At 54.3% G+C, this 21,049-nt stretch overlaps 1 protein-coding gene across 2 annotated transcripts in view; it reads left to right on the top strand.

Moving 5' to 3' along the window:
• The first annotated feature begins 16,496 nt into the window (after positions 1-16,496).
• DENND1B (DENN domain containing 1B) overlaps positions 16,497-21,049 on the top strand; it is a 124,070-nt gene continuing 119,517 nt past the window's right edge. For both annotated transcript variants that reach the window (XM_036235481.1, XM_036235482.1), the window contains exons 1-2: positions 16,497-16,653; positions 18,449-18,513. In XM_036235481.1, the coding sequence (XP_036091374.1) occupies positions 16,637-16,653; positions 18,449-18,513 (82 nt within the window). In that variant the 5' untranslated portion in view covers positions 16,497-16,636. The remainder of the gene's footprint in view (positions 16,654-18,448; positions 18,514-21,049) is intronic.

Here is a 21,049-nt window from a genome sequence, read left to right as displayed (position 1 = left end):
TTCCCATCCCTGTCCAGCTAAATGGACAGGGAGGTGGCCCCAGGCCCACGAGCAGCCATCTCTGTCACCCTCATCACTGAACCATCTCACTGCAGGTTGTCCTGGGGCCCATCCGGGCCCGTCGCCGGGCCGCCTGTGTGCAAAGCCGTGGCGGAGAATGGCTAACAACCGCCTGCTACAGAGTGGCTGGCAAGGGCAGCCTAAATTCTTCCTGCCCGCCCCCTTTAGTATTTAATTGTTTACCAGTTAAAACATTTTCCTTGTCCCCCTGGTTCCCCTGTAGATGTCCTTCCTTTAATCTCCCACAATTATTTGTTCCATTTTAGCTTTTCACACATATGTGGCAGTTGCTTTTGCATCGTTTTCCAAACAGGTCGTAAGACAGCAGGGGACATGTCATTTGCGTCTTCGTGTCTTCCAGCCGGCCTTGCGCTTTTGGGCACAGAACTGACGCTCGATGAGTAAAAACGAGTGGGTCAGTGGCTCTTCCCTCTCGAGTACATATCAACTTCATTCCTATGACATTTCAAAATCAACATTCTGTAGATAATGCAAATTTTAAAATGTTTACCACATATTAATTGTCGCGAATAAGACTTTAAAAATCTAGCTGATAAAGATAGGAACTCTGAAATCTTACTGAGGTGTCTTTATTACACGGCACTGGGCCATTTTACTGGCTTACATGATCATATCTCCTGATCTAAGGCCCTGCAAGGCTGCCTCTGACTGGCTTTGTTACCTCGTGATGAATTACGAACGTGTCACAGTGTTAGAGGACAGGGGACGGCCGGAGCCGCAGAGCCGCTCACAGACCTCCGCGCTCACTGCCTGTTTCCCACGGCGCTTCTTGGACACCGAGTTATGTATTCGATGTGCTCCAAACAGCAGCGCGGTGCGTCACGACGCGGCACACTCCGTGTGGAGCATCCTCGCTGCCGGCGCGTGCGCTGGAGAGCAAACGCTCCGTGCCCCGAGGTCGCCCGCGCGAGCTTTCGTTTCCTTCCACCCAACACCCAGCCGCGCCCGTGGTCTCAGAGCTGGTGTCGCAGGAATCCGTCCGGAATGGGGACCGGTCCTGTGCGCCAGCACGCGTGTCCGCGCCGACTTCGTGGGGAGCCACCGGCCCGCGGCCCTGCCCAGCGGGGCCTCTATTTGGCGATCCCGTTACCCGTCCCCCCACACAGCCCACCGGTGAACGGTGAGTGCAGCCGACGAGCCACATTTCAAATGACGCGAGTTTATGTTGACAGCGACAGGCAGCCTTGTTAACCCCGAACAACTATTCCAATTACAAACTACATGCTCAAAGTCGTCGTCAAATAAAAGGACCAGACTAATTACTTCTGGCCTTTTCGTCACGCAGGTGTTGGAAATGAAACCGACTCTCATGGATGTTCAGTACGAGGAGTGTAATTCCCAGAAAGAACATCACTGAGAGTGGCAGGAACAGAACTCCATTTTTCCAATAAACGCATTAGTATCGCTCTTTGAAGACGATACGGGAGGCCACTGTGCGGGTACCTGTCCCGCAGGCCAACACGGCTGTGGAGAGACCGGGGCGCAGGCCACGGGTGTGACCTACTTACGACTCAGGGCGTTGTTCTCCGGGCTCTTGTTACCGCCCCAGGCGGAGAAGCGTGTCCCCTGTCCCGTGACTGAGTTTCAGGTCGAATATCCACGACGTGGACGCGGACGGCTCGTCCACTGAGCGGGGCACACGCTGATCTTCGCAGCGGCGGCTCGGGCAACGGGCCCCGGTGGTCACCTCGCCGCCGGGCCTCTGGCAGGTGCAACGCCGAGGCACCTTGGAATCCTGCGCGGTGCGCACAGCTTCTACGTCGCCTTCGAAGGACACGCCTCGCGGGCATGTTTCACGGCCACCGTGCCCCCCCCCCCGCCCCCCGATTCTGTTTTCTATCTGAACCTCCGCCGAGTCCGTCCTCTTGTGATGAACGTGGACGTTTGGGCGGTTTTAACGAAGCTTTGTTACCGTGCGTCCCAGGTCTCCGGAGTCCGTGGCGGGAGCACCGTTCCCTCGTGCCGGCCTCTCGCTTGCCATCGTCCCCCCAGACGACGTCATCCGCAGGCACGCGGGGCGCTCTGCGGGGGCCTCTCTGGGCGCCTGCGTCGCCCTGACGGATAGATAGGTCCACCTGCCCCGTTCGAGCTTCGTGCTGTCCCGCTGGGCGCTCGGTCCCTCCCTGGGGCCTTTCTAGCCCCGTTTTCTATAAAGCCGACTTGACCCGGGGCGGGCGACAAGGGAGAGACCCGGACACGGCCCTTTCCCCCCACCCCCGTCGCGGGAGTCCCACCCAGCACCAGGTCCCTGACCCGGCTCAGGCTCCCGCTGCCCCCACTCCGGAGCTGAAGGCTCGCGGCGGAGCCCCTCGGAGCTGCCTGCAGGTGTCTGTACTACGCATTCTCATACGGAGACGCTTTTAGGAAAATCCGCGCAGTTAGGAGGCGCGGGAGGGGGAGCAGAGGAGCAACACCCGGGAGGAGGTGCGAGGTCTGAGGCCGGGCCCGGTCGCAGTGCCCGCGAGCCGCCTCTGGGGGGCAGTGGTCGGCCGGGGCAGCGCCGGGCTCCCGGGGCCCTCGAGCCACCTGGGAGCTGCGTGCTCTGCGCCTGGTTTGCTCCGTGAAATCGGGGTCACAGCAACGCCTCCCCCGCGGGGTCTTCGCAAGATCAAGCGAGACGCTCCCTGCAGGGGACTTCGAGGTGCGTCGGGTACAGAATAAAGGTCCAGTGAAGGTTCGCTTTGTCTCTGTGGAGCAGGCCGTGGCTCTCGAGGGCTCCCCATGACCCGCGGCGGCGGCGCCGAGGCCGGACGACGAGCTGGCAGGCGTTTCGGGGGTCAGATCGCAGCGTCCGCCGCCCCTGCGCCCCCCGCGACGTTGTTTCTACCGCTCTGTTTCCGGGGGGACGGCCACGCACCTTTCCCGCAGGACCGTGGCGGTGCTGACCTGTGCGCCGCGCGTTTTTCCCGATGGTACGATTCCAGCGGCACGGTCTCCTCTAGGCCACCTAGGACCTCGGAGCAGGGCACAGGACGTCACCGCACAAGTCCAGGCCACGGGCCGACATCGAGGAGCAAACCAGCTGCAGACGCAGAGCCCCGCGCGCGCGGGCTGTGACCTGGATTCCGGGGAGGCGCTGGGGGGTGCTCCTTCCGATCAGGTGCTCCACGTTCTCCTCGCGCACTTCCCGCCCTAGGCTTGAAATTAGCGAGGTTCCTCCTGGTGGGTTCTTGGTCCTGTTGACATGGTCACTATTTCTATGTCTTTTCAGAGGACAGAGTAGAGAACGCTTTTCAGGTAAAATATATCAGTATATCATAAGTTCGTGTTTATATTTTAAGTTCAATATCAGGGTTATCATATCTGTTTCTCTTGTGTTTTATATATATATCTATCTCCTACGCCATGCTCGAAGTCTCAGTTACCAAAGTCATCCCAGAGGACAGAGTTAGACTATCACATACTTGCCCGTTTGTTTTATCCATAACCTATGATAGAAGCATCGCAATGCAGTACCAATACCAGCAGCAACGATACAATGACCGAAAACAATTTCTTTTACAGCTTCATCTTTTGCCACTCAAATGGGCGCGGGGTGACATCTCACGACCGTTTTCTCTATCTTCAGTCTCTGTCATGTGATTTTCTTCCTTTCTGTCTGGCCACTGCTAGGACCGACTGTTTCTTTATCACTAGCTTTCAGCAGTTTGCTGATGAAGTCTCGGCGTGATTTTTTTCGTTTTTTTTTTTTTTGTTTGAGTTCGTTGAGCTTTCTGGATCCATAGATTTGTATTTTCATCACATTTGGGACAATGGCTGCCACTATTTTTTTTTTTTACACTGTTTCCCCCTGGTCCCCTCCCCCCTCCTTCTTAGACATTCACATGCTTGGGAGTTTCTTGTCCACTCACGGGTCATTACCACTCTGTTCACTGTTCCCAGCCTTTTGTATTTCTGTGTTTCATTTCGATGTGTCCATTGATATATTCCCACCTTCAGCCATCTTTCCTCATGCAGTTACTCCCATTCGGCATAGCTATCATTTCACATACTGTCTTTTTTTTATCTCTAGAATTTCAATTTTAGTCTTTTCTAATTGTCGAATTTCCTTCTCATTCAGATGATTTTTCTCTACCCTCCTGGACATATGGAATCTATTTATAGCAGCTTTTTAAGTAACGGCTTCTCTGATCATGCTTTGTCATGCGGGGTCTGTTTCCAGTGATGGATTTTTCTCCTGCTTAGGGATTACACTTCCCTGTTTCTTCCGATGTATGCAATTTTTGATTGGATGCCAAACATTGTAAATTTTATGCAGTCGATGTTGTGTTTTGCTGTATTTTCTTAAACGTTGTCGAGTTTCGTTCCGGAATGCTAAGTTTCTTGGAATCAGTTTGAATCTCTTGAATCCTCTTGTTCAGCTTTGGGAGGGCAGGTTTGGAGCAGCCTTCTCCCCGAGGCTTATTCAATTCCACTACTGAGTTAATAGCCTTCTGAGGACTTTACTTAATGCCTATTGGTTCTGGGGATCTTCCCACTCTGAGTGGAATATGAAATATTCCCCAGGCTGCAGCTCTCCAGGGAATATCCTCCTTCCTGCTGGTCCTTGTCAGGCTTCACGTTGTTTCCTCCCATGACGTAACGGTCAGCACTCGGCGGAGGCCAGGGCAGCCCCCTCTGCAGACTCCTTTCTGAGCATCCATCTCCTTCCTGGGATTAACCCAGCAAATGCTAGGCCTTTCGGCCTCCCCGAGATTTGAACTCTGTCTGGAACTGGTTTATCTAAACCCTTTCATTGTTCCCTCCGAATAAATTTATTTTAAGGGCTTAATACCCTGCCCTACCACTGGGCGATGTGAGGAACCCACCTATTCCCCCTGACCCCGCCCCCCTTCCGGCCCCCAGCTCTTGCAGACTTTGAATCTCAAGAGAGTAGAAGTTGGGGTACAGGTCATTTCTACTTGGAGATGTTTAATGCAAATCGGTTTATACGCATGCGCGCATGAGCACAGGGGGGGGGGGGCCCCCCCCAAGGGGAGGAGCAGCCTTGCCAATCAAACAAAAGATGCTCACGAGGTTATTTATATCTGTTTTATCTCTATGGAGAAAATAAATAGTACATGGTAGCAAGACACTGCTTATCTCCTCCCCTCCCTGCCCAAGTGGTACCCACTGGTGGCTTGAAATCAGCCGTGGTGGGAGTGTTCACCCCACAAAGATGGGACGCTTCTACAAATCAGGGCTCGATTTATTGTCTTGTTGATGGTCTTGACACAAGAAAGTCAGGGCAAAGGTTGGTAATGAGGATTAATCGTGAAATGTATCGTGTCCGCCATCCTTATTCCATGAATAGCCAGCCACCAGAGTGAGAAAATATTCTTCCAATATTCAAAATCTATTATCCAATAGCACACTATCCAATGTCACATTAAGTGGTCACAGGAAAATTCTTAGGAAGTGCTGGGCTATTCAGTAAAGGGGGGAACTCTTTAAAAGCTTAATTCACACCACCCTCAAAAATACATTCATCACGGGTTAAAGATCTCCATATACAGAACATCTTTCTTTCAAGAAACCTTCTTCATTTCAATTTCAGGCGACTGCATCTTTACATGTAGAAAATTAAGCTCTAGAACTACTTAAGGGGAGAAAAAATCGTTTGGGGGTGACACAGGGTCTTGCTCGCCTTCTTTCACCCCAAAATGGCACTAAGAGGAGTCTTGCGTGCGTGGGGAGACCTCTTCCAGTACTGAGCTGGGGAGCCGCACCCCCCTGCATGTAGCAGCCGTGAGCCTGGCAGGGGAGATGCAGAAGTACAAATAGGAAGAGAAATGAGCTCTTCCTGTCCGCCACCCACGTCCTGTGCAGGGAGCCCTTTCCCCACCTCCGAGGCTCGGCCCTCCTCCCTACGGTGGCAGGATGGGGCAGGAGCAGGAACACCGTAGCATTGCCTGGCCTGGTGATAAAACGAGATACAATGTTTTGAAAAGCCATTTAGATTAACCCCTGAGTGAAGAATGTGTAGGAAGGAAAAAGGAAACAGTTGTGTTCTAAGACTTTGAAATAAGCTGGCCCCAAATCCCTTATGACAGGGAGAAATATGTGTCTGATGAGACCAGTGGTACTAGACTAAACTCAGCGATAACCATGATTTAGGAGCTGGAGTTACAAAGTTTTTAGTTCTGTGTGTAAATTGTCACACCCCCCACGTCCAGGGGTTCTGAATTAGAAGAGATACACTAACTCATCCGAGTCAGCCTTCAAAGGAAAGCTAATCAGAAGAGAGGCTGGGGAGAGGGGAGGGGCTGGTTTTACGAGTAACCTGTCAGGGCAGGAGCCTCTGAATTTAGTCTTTCCAAACAGAAGAGATTGCCCCGTGTTTTCCTTGGAGACCTATCACACATCTGGCAATGGCCCAGAGACTCGATTTACTCTCTTGGGTCCTGGAACCAGAAAAGGACAAAGGAGAGACGTTTCTCATGGTCACTCGGAGGAAATGGAATGAAAATCGCGTGCAGCTGTAGTCGGTGGGGGGGGGGGGGGGAACCCTCAAAGACTAAGAAAACGTCTGCGAAGTTTGTGTTTGGGCAAGTTTTGACTTTACAGGGGAGAGGTCTGAGAAGAGGCGATAATAAAATGTTTCATAGATAGTTCAGCTTCATTGGGTTTCGCTGGAATTCTTATGGAGAGAGATTTGGGGAGGAAAGAGGAAACTTGGCGAGGTCTTGAGTCCCCCGGGGCTTCGACGGTGCCGCTGGGGTGAAGGTGACGTGCTCGTTCACGCGGGGCCTGGAGTCGAGGGTTCGGCTCACACTCCCTGACCAGGGCCCCTCGCACACGCCACACGCTCTGCACCCCCAAACCGGGAGCCTCCGGGCGAGATCGGGTGCTTTGTGATCGCTCACGTAGCAAATCTGGTGTTTTCTCACTTGTTTGAAGAAATGTTTTTTTCACATCTTAATCTGAAAATGGAATCTATCTGATCTTGATGGCTGATCATTCATCGTCGACAGGAATTCTTTCTTGGTGGTAGATGAAACAATTGACCCATTTTATGACAGATTGAGGGAAATGCCACAAGCGTAGTGGCAATAGTAATACCGGCTCCGTGGCGGAGATCGTCGTGACGTCAGACTGGGAGACCTTAGCTGGCCGGAAGGAAGGCCTTCCGACCGCAGGCCTAAGCGAGTCCAAACTCTCTTCTCCGTCCATGTCGCAATCCCTGTCGTGGTAACGATGGGCGCCTCTCTCTACCCGTCTCTGACAATGACGGCAGGGTGGAGACAGCGAGAAACACTGACACGCGTGTGTACACCGTGCGTGTGTGTAAGTGTGTGCGTGTGCGTGTGTGTAAGTGCGTGCGTGTGCGCGCGTGTGTGTAAGTGTGTGTGCGTGTGCACGCGTGTGTAAGTGCGTGTGTGTGTGTACGTGTGTAAGTGTGTGTGTACACCGTGCGTGTGTGTGCGTGCATGTGTGTGTGTGTGCGCACGCACATGTAACGCAACGCGCCCATCAAGCGGGCACCATTCGCCGCCTTATCCCAGCTTGGCAGAAGCAGGAGCGGGTCCCCAGAGACGCCCGGCCAGCTGGCGGCAGAGGGTGGCCGCGGTGTCTCTGTCCTGCACTAGGCGTGTGGTCGACAAGAGCTCACGGCCCGGCGGCCGCAGCCTTCGCGCAGAAGTCGGTCGTCTGTTTTTAGGAAGCGGATCTATTTCACTTCCGTTTGGCATTTCCCCCTCAGTTCGTATGTGCCTCGGTATAGAACAGGCCTTTGTAGGTCACGGAAGAAATGTACACAGAGCCCACCCCTCCCCCCAGGAGATACTGATTCCATGCAACAAAATGTGGCAGTGGAAACTACCATGTTTTGTACTTAATATGAGCTGAGCATTTTGCTTATGTTTTGCATAGAATCCTCGTAACGATCTACCATTGTTCTCGGTTTATAGATGAAGATACCGAGTCAGGCTGAGACACGTAAAGTCACGTGGACCAAAGTCACGTCAGTAGTGACAGGACAGGGCTGTCACGGGGCTGCCGTCAGCGGCCCGAACTTCCGTGGTCGGTAGAGGAGAGGGGAGGGAGCCGGGACTCGGAGTTGGAACAGAATACGAGCCCCGCTTCCGGCCTGGGGCACAGCGGGCTTGGGGGAAAGCTGCAGAGACTGTGAGCAAGACCGCAGACTAGGAGTCCCTCGCCATGTCGAGGGTGACGGTGGCCGCTGCAGACCGCTCAGCTTCACAAGACCACGCGTAACGAGTCGGAACTGCTTCGGTGCCCTTGGGAGGACCTCGTAAGTCCCCGAGACGCGCCCGAAGGACAATATCATAGTGCACACGAGACAGCACGTCCGTGAAGCTGCAGCCGAGATAGAAGAATTCTACAGTCAAGGCTCAAAATCTGGCACACGATACAGAAAATGCGGCCGAGGTCTCCACTGCAGATCTGCTGCTTTTAAAAAAAATGACCAAAGAACTTCAAAATAAAGCCCGGGCCGTGGAAAAAAAGCCAGCATGTGACTTACGGCATGTGGCCGGATTGGACGCACGTTGGAGGGAGGTTTGCTTAAACCCACGAAGTCGGTGATTTAGAGCGCGGAATGGAGCCACCGGCGTGGGCAGGAGAGAGGGGCCATTGCCAAAGCGGCCTGTCTTCTCCTGCATGGGGGGGGTGGCCAGAAGCAGGGAGGCGTGTGCTCCATCTCGACGGCCACGTCACCTGAAAAGGCGCAGGCCAAGCCTGGGCTTCTCAAAGCTGACGCGGACGTCACCTCCCTGCCCCTCCGTCCTCCAGCCGCTCGGGACGGCGCCACGGTGCCCTGCCGTCACTGTGGGATAGAATGGCCTTGGGCTGGGACAGAGCGCTATGAAATGGATACGCCCGCTGGAGGCCGCGGGGCCCGACGACTGGATTAAACTAACTTGTAAGTCCCAGCTCTGGGACCCGCACCCTTGTCCGTCCGTCTGCCCCTCCAAGACCGCCCCCCCTCCACCACCCCAGATAGTCAGCAGCCCCCGAGGCAGCCGAGAACAGTGGCCGGGACTGACTCACGGTCACATGGGTGGGCCTGGGGCGGGTCACAGATGACATCTTGGCCTAAGCCACGTTCCAGCTCCTGAGCCCTGCGGGGCACCAAACCCCGGGCTGCCTTCCCACGAGACCAGACAGAGGGACGCCGGGACAGACCTCAGCTGTCCTCGGTCCTGAGTCGCCTCTCTGCCTCACCACCGGCCACTCAGCCCCCCGCATGACCCCGCGCCCCGCGGCCTGCACTCGTGCCCCGGGAATCGATTGGCGTTTTCTGGACTTAGACGGCAGCTTTCTCTGGACGGCTGGTCAGCGCCCTCCTCTGCGTCCAGGAAGTCCTTCCGCGTGCTGGCGTGTATTGTCCCAGTGGTGTGCATGTGCGTGCGTGCATGCATGTGTGTGTCTGCATGTGCATGCATGTGTGCACGCGTGTGCATGTGTCTGTGCATGTGTGTGCCTGCGTGCATGTGCGTGCATGCGTACGTTTGTGTGTGCACGTGTGTACATGTGTGTGCCTTGTGTGTGCATGTGTGTGCGCGTGTGCACGTGTGTGCATGTGTGCACGTGTGCATGTGCACCGCTCTGCCTCCTTGCAGTCACTTCCGTGGGGCTTTAGGAGAGAGTGGCCATACGTGTTTTGTTCCTTCTTCTCTGTTTAGACAACGTCTCTTGTTCCTCAGTTAAATGGCAGCCCGAGAAGTGTGAGCGTCTCTCCCGGTGACATGCACGCGGACCTCGTGGAGTTTCGTCCCCACTGGCCGGGGCTGCGGGGCGATTCGCTGTGGGGAAGCGTCAGCCGAGACGGGGAGGAAGTGGTGGGCGAGAGGAGCGGGCGCCGGTCACCCCTGGGTGAGTCACACGGGCGTGGGGGAGCCGCGGGATGGAAAGGGGAAGGGCCGGCCTCACACTCACACGGGGGCCGGGAAAGCCGGAGCCCGGTAGGCACTGCATGGGGACGAGCGGGGGTCTCCTGTCGGCTTACGGGGTCCCCATCGGCTCCCCCTGCAGACCCGCTCTCGTGCGGGAGGAAGAGAGTTTAGGTTGGAAGAGCGGACGTATCGCTGCTCCTACCTCATCACATTTGCTTAGAAGTGGGACCTGTCGCTTGTCTCAACAGGGACGAGGACGCGTGAGCCGCCAGGGCCCCTGGGGCGCGGGGGTGCCCGCCTGCTTCCCCGGCTGCGTGTCTGGGACTTTTTGGTCCCTTTCAGCAGCATGGCAGGGCCCTACGCTCGCCTTCGCACGGGTGTCCTGGGGCGACGGGTCATTACGGAGAGCCCAGGAGGGGCACGAAGCTGGGCCCCCGAGGCTGAGAAGTTCGAGCAGCCGCTGGGCCCCGCATGCCAGTCGTCCGTCTTGGCAGGGGGCTGGAAAGCGTGTTCCCGAGCGTCGCCGGCGGCCCGGGCGCTCCGATGCTGGCCACTGGGCTTCGCGGGCGGGGTGGGGGGTGGGGCGGGCTGGTCCCGGGAGCCACCACTGTCCCCTGGGTGTCTGGCGGGCACCTCGGCGCCCCTCGTACCGCCTGAAGCAGACTGGCGGCCCCTTCCGCAGCCTCGCATTTGTCCTTCCGTCTGTCCGTCCCCAAAAGGTGGAAAGGCGAACACCCACATGTGCTTGAAATCCGGCAGCTTCTTACGGGTCCCACCTCAGCCGGAGTCCAGGGCCGTCCCGTGTCTCCTGTCCGCCGACCTTATGTAAGAAAAACTCCCTTCCACGTAATCATTTTTCCCAATGTGTAATTTCACTGTAATGGGTTAAAATAAAATATTCGATGGAGATTCACACCGTTTCATATATATAATAAAGTCAATATTAAATAACTAAGAAGCATAATAGAAGGTCTATTTTCAATATTTGTGAATATCCGTGGAGAATTACGCTTTAGTTTTGCCTTTTCATCTTTGAGAATCAGAAAATCCAGTTTCTAGACCAAGATTTTCACTGAAGATGCAGTTTGACTATGGACTTAAAGTTTCTTTCAAATTTAGCTTTCATTATCTGTAAAATGAGGAAATGATATCAAGTCTTTCCATCGCTTTTAGTTTTATATAACAAAGTCTTTTTGCTTGTCATGTAAATGCTATTCGTTTACGCTACGATTTGTACAAAAGGCTTAGAAAGGTATCGCTATGAAAATATTTAATACCATTGTAATTTGGATATTTAAATACACAGGGAGAAAGATGCCATATGATCAATCTTTTTGAGTTGAAATAGAGGACCACTGGAGTCTTGCTCACATTTGTCGAGCATGAGAGAGAGAGAGAGAGAGAGAGAGAGATAGAGAGAGAGAGAAAGAGAGAGAGAGAGACAGGGAGAGGAGCCATGCTGTGCTCTGTAAAGGAAGCGCTCTGAGCCAGGCTCAGCCACAGGGAGCAGGCTGACGGCTACTTCCTGGCGCCTCGGGCCAGGGGAGAAAGTGCATTCCTCCACACAGGCATTCCCGGATCAAATGTCTCTGGAGAGTTAGCTTCCTGCCTCGCCAGGTAAGGCACCTGCTCTGCCTCCTCCTCATACCTCGTGGGACTACTGAGAGGCCTAGCTAATAAAAACGGATCAAAGGCCCTTGGGAGGTCACGGCTATGAAAAGGACGCCTGCTGGGGTGGCGAGGCCTGTCTTTCTGGTACGCCCGGGAAGTCCGTGCGTGAAGTGACAGGTGACTCACACGTGAGGCCTTCCTCCTTTCCTGTGACGCAAGCCGGTCCCAGCTCCGCAGGGGGCCGCTCGCCTGGAACCTTCCTCTGGTCCTGGCGCTGGGCCCCCCTCGCGAGTGCACACTGGCCTCGCTTAAGGATCCGCGCCTGCTTATTTACAGGGGAAGCACAGCGCGTCCGGGGCAGAGGTCGCGGAGGGCGACGAGCGGCCTGTGTCCGCCTGCCACGCGCGGAGCCTGTTCGGCTGCTTTCTTGGGCGGTGACAGTGGGAACAAAGTGCACGTGCGCCTGACCCAGAGTCCGACCCAGAGGCACGTGGCCGGAGGGCCCAGGACGTGGCCGTGCAGCCGGTCGCCGGGGCCACGGAGCCCGCGGCCCCCTCGCCGTCCCGGCCGAGCACAGCCTCCCCGACCCGCGGGCTCGGAGGCCAGGAGGGACCGCTGAGAAGGAGACGGAGTCCCCCCCGCCCGGGGAGCCGGCGCCCGCCAGACCAAGACCCTGCTCCGTCTCCCGGGGCTGCCGTCCTGCTCCCCGCTCCCCAGAGGGGGCCGTGACCGGCCGCCCCCCGGCCGTGTGACACCACGAGCCGTCCTGACTTCTGACGTCCCGAGGGGGCCGGCCGTACTTACCTCTGCTTCCCGGTGTTGGCAGGGGCTAGGAAAGAGGAGCGGGCCACGTGTTCTGGGCTTCCGGACCGGCGCCCACCGTCCCCAGGAGCCTCTGCCGCGCAGTACACCTCGTGGCCCGGGGTGCACGGAGTCCAGGTTGCTGGTCCGGAGCGCGCCTCTCTCTCTCTCTCTCTCTCTCTCTCTCTCTCTCTCTCTCATCAGTCGGCGATCGGCGCGTGCGATGCTCTCTCTAGTGATTTTCCTGTATTTGAGACTTGGCGTCTGGGAATCCGTTTTGATACTTTCTCAGTGCGCATCCAGAGTCGGGGTGCTGAGAGGGGTCACCGACTCAGCGTGACAATGACTGCCGCGTTAGATGCTCTCGTGTTTCCTTCCAGTCAGTCCTCATGTCGTTGCTATGGGATGGGCGACTCATTCTCCAGGAGCGCCGACTGGGTGTGGACGAGGTGCCACTCACCACGGCATTCACATCGTGGGGACAGGGTCCTTCCCAGGCCGTGCCACGGGGGTCCCACCAACGCCGCCCCATTTCTCATGGCCCCGGAGAGGCCCCGCAAAGAGTCGGAAAAGAAAATCTGACTTCTCTGATCATGGTATGTTCGTGATACTCGGCTTCAATTTTTTTTTTTTTTTTTGAACTCCGGGGACTGTTGTAAGTTGCCTGATGCCTTGCAGGTGAATCAGCAGGAGGTAAAGAGCATTTGATTTGATAATTCTGGGTAAATCACGTGAAAAGTGGGGGAGGGGCAGAGGATACATTTGCTACATTGTCTCCGAGAACTTCATTCTCTTTTCCATTAAACGCTTAGCAGCAAAAGAAACAAATATCATTTCCCACTTGAATCGTATAAATATTTGGATAGATTCGGATTTGGTAATAAAGGTGATAAGAATGATCTCGGCCCTTTTGTCTTCGAACTGAAAGACGACTTTTTTGTTGGAGTTGGCCTTCAAGCTCACACAGAAGGCTAAGTTTACAGTGGAAGCAACTCAGGGAAGCCTACTTTCCGGAAAGGTTGGGCTCCCACGTCTCCTCCTCTGCCTTCTCTCCATTCTAAAAGTTCTCCATATGTCATCGTGGAGGAGATTTCACCTTTAGGTTCAAGTTCAAGATATTGTCGGTAAACATAAAAGGCGTAACAAACGTGGAGGACGCTCTAAGCAGCACCCTCTCAGGTGGTATTGGAAGGCGAATCCTGCGGAAACATTTTCAAGATGTTTCTCTGGGGATTTCCAAGACCTCGACTTGTCAAATGCTTCGACTAAAGAATTTTTCTTCCACAGTGAGTGAAGGTGGAGGTGCTATTAATAAATTTCACCTAGGAACAGTCGTAGGCAGCCGTGTGAAGTTGCATTCTGGGAAACGCCTCGCTCAGCTGTGCCGGCTGCAGCTCACAGGAGGGTGAACCTAAACCCTCGTTCCGAAGTTGTTTGTTTGGACCTCAAAATCTTGATCCAAATTCGTGAAGCTCCCAGCCCATGCGAGTCTAATTAAGTTGTATCGAACTTGAGGCGTTGCTAATGGTGTTTATTCCAAAAACACTGTTCTAGAGTTTACAATATCATTTCTCTTTCTACAGCCTACAGGGGGAGGAGCCGTTAGGGTAGGTACCGCTGGGTATCAGAGACTCTTCCTTTCTGTATGCGGTGTACCTGCACGTGGATGGGGCTGGGGGGCCAGGGGTGGCCTTTAGGGTCATCGCGGGGCAGTGGGCAGCAGGACAGTGGTCTCTCCAGGGGCCCTGACTCTGGATTTCCCACACCATAATGTATGAGGATATGCTAGTCAGGGGTTGTTCGTGCATGGCCTGAGGAAGGCAGACGATTATTAGGTGGATAAAAAGTTGTTATTAGTCCATTTTATGAGATACTATAGTCGATGGTAACACTTGATCCAGGATCCATTGTTAGAACACCTCACTCTTTAGCTGCATCATCTTTACAAACACACGCCAACGCATTTTGAAAAAAAAAGCTCGCATTTAAAAATATTAATAGTTTATAGATTTGGATGATAATATAGACCATGTTCTTTAACTTCAGTGGTCCTGAGAAATGTTATTATCAATTGTCAGGTAGAAAACATTGTTGCCGAAATACGATCTTAGGAAGAGCCAATGCCAAGGTTGGCCCTTCGTTGACTTCTCAGTCCTGTTGAAGGTTTTACACGAAATGAATATTGCTAAAATTACGCCACTGGATTAAATAAACATATTGCAAAGGACGAGAGTATACACAATTCTCTTTTTTCAGTAGTTTTTACCAAATCACGCAAATTGTGTTCACATGTATTTGTAGTCCTTTTACTTAGTCATATCAGAATAAATAAATGAATCTCTTGATCATGGTCACCTTGAAAGCTATTTTTAAAAGATTCGCTTGGTGTGTGCATATGTATTTTCCCTTCGTATACTTAAATTGAAAAAAAAAAAACAGAACAATTTTATATTATGAAGGTGTATGACTGTCACTTAAATCCCAACAAATGGATGGGGGAAACTATGTATTAACGTTTTCTCAAGCACAAATTAAAAACTCCTGATGTAGGCATGCCAGGTAGGGTTCCCTTCTTTGGAGAAGAATTAATTATAACGAAAGGAGAAGTTAGAGACATTTAGTAACATCTGGAGCAGAAGTGGTTTTCTAGTTCACAGAATTTTTTTTTTTTTTTCCCAAGGCTTTGCAATACGGCAACTTCTTAGGTAGAAAAAGGTTTTATTTGGGAGAAAAAAAAATGCATGTGGTCTAGTTAGCCTAATTGCGAAAGTGAAATCCACAGAACAAGTTCTCAAAAGGTCACACGAATTCGTCGCACTTTTCAACTCGAACATCACGTCGTTCATGTGATAAACGAGCGACAATTCCCAGTTGACAAATGCAGGAACCGAGAAACTGAAGTTCAGTGCCTCCCCCCAAGTCCAGCGATGACAGCGTGTTATGCCGAGACGTTTATTTATTTATTTTTTCGTTTCTCCGTTTTTGATGTAAGTCTGTGGCCACGCGACACATCTCCTTGTGCCCAGCAAGTCGCACCCGCCTTTGGCAAGAGTGCTGAAGATGGGTGTAATTTTGAGTTTAACTTTAGGCTCTCCATGCTGCATTCTCTATTTAATCCCTAAGTCTGCTCGTCTGACCGCGATGCGTCATGACTCACCTCTGTTCCTACCCATTTGGTTTCCTGTCATCCTCTTACCTTCTGCACCAATCGCAACCGAAGCAACCCCTGTTTGGGTGAAAAACGCTGCGGCCACGGTCAGGGGCGGCTGAGCCCCGTGGGAGGAGCCGCCTCCAGGAGCTGAGTGGGCCGCTGCCCAGCCCCGGGCGCCGCTGGTTGGGTCCACCTGGCGCCCTTCCTCCATGTCGGGCCATCCTAGAGGCCGCGCGGCCCAACAGGCGGAGGCCGCATCAGGCCGCAGGATATAACCAGCCCCAGGGGGCCTCCTCCCAAAGCCAGCCCGGCCCTTGCCCCCTGAGCTGGCTGGCCGCTTCTCCTGTAAGGTGCTGATGAAAGTGAGTGTCACGCGGAGTTGCGCCAAGTCCTGAGGCGATGCGCCCACCCTGCGCACAGTGCCTCGCGCCCGCCTGGCAGGTGCTGGCTGCTCCCAGCAGACCCCGCGCCCTCCCTGAGCTCCCCAGGAGGCCGTTGCATGGGACCTGCCCCTTGGGGACTGTGTCCGGGCCTCGGCGCTTGCCTGTGCTACGTGTCCGTGTGTAGGAGGCCTGTGCCCACGTGTGCAGGTGGAGGACCCCCGCCATCCGCCCGGCCACTTGACGGGCCCCTCCGGCCGGTGCCCGCGGGCGGACAGTCCCGAATCCGGAGGCGGCGGCTGCGATGTCGCGCCAAAGCCCCTCCCGCCCCCCGGGGCCACGGCGGAGGGGGGAGGGGCGGGGGCCAGACGCCGGCCCGGCCGCGAAGCGCCGCGAGCGCCCCGAACGACCGGCGCGGCGGGCGCGCGGGCGACGCGAGCCGATGCTGGCCGGGGGCGCGGCCCCCCACCCCGGCGGGGGCGCGCGGGGCGTCGCGGGGCGTCGCCGGGGCCGCGCCGCGGGGGCCCCCCTGCGGGGGCGCGCGGGGCGCCGGGCGCCGCGGGCGGGCCAGGTGCGGTGGCCGGCGTCCCTGTCCCCCGCCCACTTCCTGGGCGGCGGCGGCGGCGGCGCAGGAGCCGGGCGGCGGGCGGGCCCGGGGGCGGCCGCTGCTGTCACAGAGGCCGCGGGCGCGGGCGCGCGCGACATGGGGCCGCCGCCGCCCTGACCGCCAGCTTCCCGGCGCGACCCTCGCAGCGCGGGGCGCGCGACATGTCAGCATGGACCGCAGGACGCGGTGAGCGGCGCGCTAGGCCGCAGGGCCTCGGGCCGCGCGCGGCCGGGGCGCGGGGCGCGGTGTCGCCGGCGCCCCGAGGCGGCTGCGGCCGGGGCGGGGGGCCGCGGGGCGCGGGGCGCGGGGCGGGGGCGGGGCGACTTCAGCCGCCGCCTGCGGGTTTCGGGGGCGGGGGGCCCCCTGCGCCCCGCGGCGTGCTCCCCGGCCCGCCGGGTCCGCGGCTGAGCTCGCCGGCCGGGGCCCCCCAGGGTGGCATCTTCAGGAGCCTCCGCGGGCTCCAGCCGCGCGGGCCGGGGGGGCCCCCGGGACCTTCAGGGGGGTCAAAGGCGGCTTGAATCGGAGCAGGGATCGTATTTTCAGTTTTCTCCTGAAACTCACTTGGCGAAGAAACCCTTCTTCCTTCTCTTACCCCCATTTCTCACCCCCCCCCACTTTAAAAATATGACCAGCGTGTGTGCCGTTTGTGACTGGGAAACGCACTTTAAATTACTCACTGTAACCGAATCAGTAGTTGATTTTTGCACGGAAGAGAGAAACTAGGAAATATTAGGAAAATAGGAGAAGTCCGTAACTTACGATGATTTCCTGTAGCGTTTGACACTGTGGGGGGAGGGGGGGCGGGGTACTTGAGAAAGTATAGTTTTTGGCATTAGCTGGATTATCAGGAAGGTCCCCAGAGTCCATTGAAACAAGGCAGTTGTGCAATGGCCGAAAAGAGGTCCACTTGCAAATTAATTAACTTATACTGCTTGTCACTTCCTCTGCTTCTAGATTCTTGTATTAAAACATTTTTTTTTTTTTGTAAAGAATGTTCATTTAGAAGCCCAAACCGGTATCGCTGCCTTGAAGGAAGTGTGTGTTAAAAACAGCCACCGCGCAGAGACACCGAGATGTTCTTACCAGGAAAAACTGAAATATATTAACACTTCGGTCACGTGGGCATTGTGGTGTCAGACTTCAATCTTTTATCTTCTGGCAGAAAGAGATGAAAAGGGAACTATGTTTTGAGAGAGAAAAAAAAAAAAGCGCCTCAATAGATTTTAATCCGCTTTTGGAAATTAAAGCAATGAACAGTTTGGGGGGACGAGCCGTTAGTGAAGAAGTCGCTCGTTTCTGCGCGAAGCAGAGCGGCCTTGCCACACCGAGTGAAATGACCTAACGTCGAGGCGGCTGTCGCCTTTCCTGCAGTAACTGACGTAAAGCAAGGCTTTTCGTGTTAGCCTCGGAGCCTGTGTACAGTTTGCTGCTTGACACATGCTGTAGCAGAGTGGTCACATCTCAAGAAAAGTTACGCAGAGCACATTTAAGGAGCATTACGAATGTTTCGCGGTGGTCGGGAGCAGGGCAGGTGGGACCAGGTCGCCATCGTTTACACTTAAATTGCCGGAGCTTTGAAGAAAGCCTGAGAACCTGTTGTCAAACCCTGCAGGCCAGAAAAGCTAGAGATGCTTAGGGCACACTGGCCCTGCAATTTCCATTCAATAAGATAAGTGCAGTGCTTTGCGTTAGAACAGCACTTTAGAGGTGGGAAAAAAAATCAGGCTCAGAGGTTGAATATTTTGCCCCAAATCTCAAGTCCCAAGCCTCGGCTCTCTTAAGTCGCTCATCTGGGAAAACAAAAAACGAACAAAAAAAGAACTTTATTTCTGCTACACCGTGGTCATTTATTTACATGGCCTATATTGAGACAGCAACAAAATTAGTTTTTAGAGTTAAGAAAATGCCGTCGTTTATAGAGATGCTTATTTATGTGTCATAGGACGTAAATATAAATATAACGTAGCTCTTTTCCGTTTAGGGAAAATCCAGAAAGAACCTTCGAGTTGGTATTGAAAGTCAGGTGTCACGCCACTGAAGACGAAGGTATGTACGTTTTGTTAATTCCTGAAACGAGTTTGTCCAGGCACCTGTTCACAATGGGGACGGCTGCCGCCTGACATTTTCGGGCGCCTTCTGTGTCCCGCATCTGGTACCGCGCATCGCTGGTCGTGAAGGCGACGCTGGTCTTTGCCACGGGCATTCGCTATGCAGCTTAACGTTCAGGAGCCCGTCGCACAGCCAACTTTGCAGCTCAGCTTCGCCGCCCGTCGAGAGAGTTTGGGTGCAAGCGCGCACCTTTTCCTTTTCGTTCATTCGTCCTTGGAAAATTTATCTCCTTTTTTAAAACACGAGTGACCGTCCCCCTGCCGGGAGAGCGGCGGGAGCCAGGGCCATCCCCTTCCGACACTTCCGGGGTGGCCCCTTCTGCTGGATCTGGCCCAGTGGCACAGGGCAGCCAGAGACAGGTCGTGGTGTGACGTTCCTTGGAAGGGTTTCAGCCGTCAGTTCCGCAGAACTTCCTGAAAAGATGAGAGCACGTTGGTATTGTGATTTTTCTCGGTTTCCCCGGTCTTTGGTCATGCGTGTGTGTGTGTGTGTGTGTGTGTGTGTGAGTGTGAGTGGTAGGAATGAATAATGGCTCTCTCGTCTCCTGTCTGTGTGCCCTGTGTGACGTGTCTTCTGGCTCGGTCTCCGGCGTGTGATTTTACCAGCAGCGAGCGTCCTTAGACCCGGGAGAGCCTGGCGAGTAAGCGTGGGCGTCTGTGGGGGCTCGGGGCCCGTGTGGAAGGCGTGGCGGGAAGTCGGTGGGCACTCTGAGCTCCGCGAAACGGGCCAGCGATTACGTGCTCTTGGGCGATGTGGAGCTGCACAGCTGAAAATGGGGGTGCCCAGCCCTGCTGGGCATGGCTGACCGTAGGGGGCAGGTCACACACACACAGTCCCGCCGCTCCAGCCTGCTGCACTGTGGCCCGCGGGGCCAGCAGCAGCGTTCAGGTTTGTCTCTGGGGAGGGCAAGCGCCGATGTAGGTTGTAGGGAGCTTTTTCTGATTCAGAATGCTCTCACTTGTTGTCCTGTGCGTACTACAGTGTGTCCATTTACGTACTTTTCAGGCCCAGCAAGTTCTCTTTGCAGACTCAAACCCATGCATTTTTTTTTTCCAGGGCCAATTTAAATCTACTCTGTATTATGAAATGAATCAATCTTCAAAATACCTACCATGACGTTAGGGAAAGTGTGCGCAGTCATACTCACCTGATGCATTTTTAAAACGAGCCTGATTCCTTTGGAAAACACGATTTCTCTATAGTTTTATTTTTTTTATTTTTATATTTTTCCCCCTAAGAGCAAAGTCTTTTTACTGTTTAAAACACATCACAGAGGAATCACATGTCTTTTTTAAAATCGAGTTTAAAAATATTCCATCTTCTCTACTCCGGTCAGAAGTTACACTTTATCACATTGTAGTTACACGGCGGAGGCCAAATGACTTCAATTTAAACAAGTTCGTGTGTTGGAGAAGGAACTGCTTTGGCTGAGAAGTTCGCTCCGATTTTTACCCTTCTCGACTGAAGGGCGTGCGACCTCAACCCTCTCCTCTGCGTCAACCACTAACGACGCCCGGGGACAGAGCTCGTGATTACTTTCAATCGGACTGTGTTTTTTTTTTTTTTTTTTTTTTTTTTTTTTTTTTGTGCCGTGGGTGTACCATTAATTTCTGTTGGTTTACAGACGTACGTCTGAAATTCATAACTACGTAGATCTATTTTTCATCTTTTCCTGTTTATCAGTAAGAGACAGGATCTAAAGCGAGCAAACACAAGTGATTATTACGAGGAAAAACAGTGCATTTATTAGTAGTCAGTTATTCAAGTCCGTAAACTGTTCCGCCGTGAGTCGCGCAGTCTCCTTCTGAGTCTGACGTCACTGCTGAGTGTGGGCCTTGGGTCACGCTCCCCGTAGGGAGAGTCCGGCTTCAGTTTTAAGGTCCTTAATTAGAAGCTATTTCTCTATATGGTAAGAACGGTTACATTAAAATACAAAGAAAGCAAAAAAAAAAAAAAATCGTAACAAGAATCTGTTTTCTTGGAAACAATGTTTACAGCTTTGTCCTCAGGGGTGACTTTGTTGCTTTTTTAAGTGTCCCAATACGAAAGCAGTGAGCTCAGACAAAAAGGTTTCTACCGCTCCAACCATCACAGTGAAAAAGATGGAGACTCTAACCAGCACCCCAAATCCTGATCATCGGAGGCCCTGGGACTGCAGTCAGAGGAGGTGGCCCCCGGCAGCAGCAGCAAGCACAGCTGGACAGGGGCCTGGCGGTGGGGAAGAGGCCGGGTGACCGTCGCTGCGGCGTGAGGCCGGCGGCCACTCTCCCCAGACACCTCTGCGGCGGCGGCTCCACGCTGCCTCGGCCCTCCCTCCGGTCCTTTCATCCAGACTCATAAACCTCTTTACAGTGCCGTCACCTCCTCCAGCACTCACTGCGACTTCGGGGGGTGCGTGGGGTTCAAGGTCAGAGGTCCTGGCTTTGAGCAAATGTCCCAGGCGGCTGTCGGGGGACCCTCACGGTCTCGCTGG

The sequence above is a fragment of the Rousettus aegyptiacus genome, unplaced genomic scaffold (genome assembly GCF_014176215.1).
Source record: "Rousettus aegyptiacus isolate mRouAeg1 unplaced genomic scaffold, mRouAeg1.p scaffold_m13_p_18, whole genome shotgun sequence".
Lineage (NCBI taxonomy): Eukaryota > Metazoa > Chordata > Mammalia > Chiroptera > Pteropodidae > Rousettus > Rousettus aegyptiacus.
This window is presented reverse-complemented; position numbering and strand designations above follow the sequence as displayed.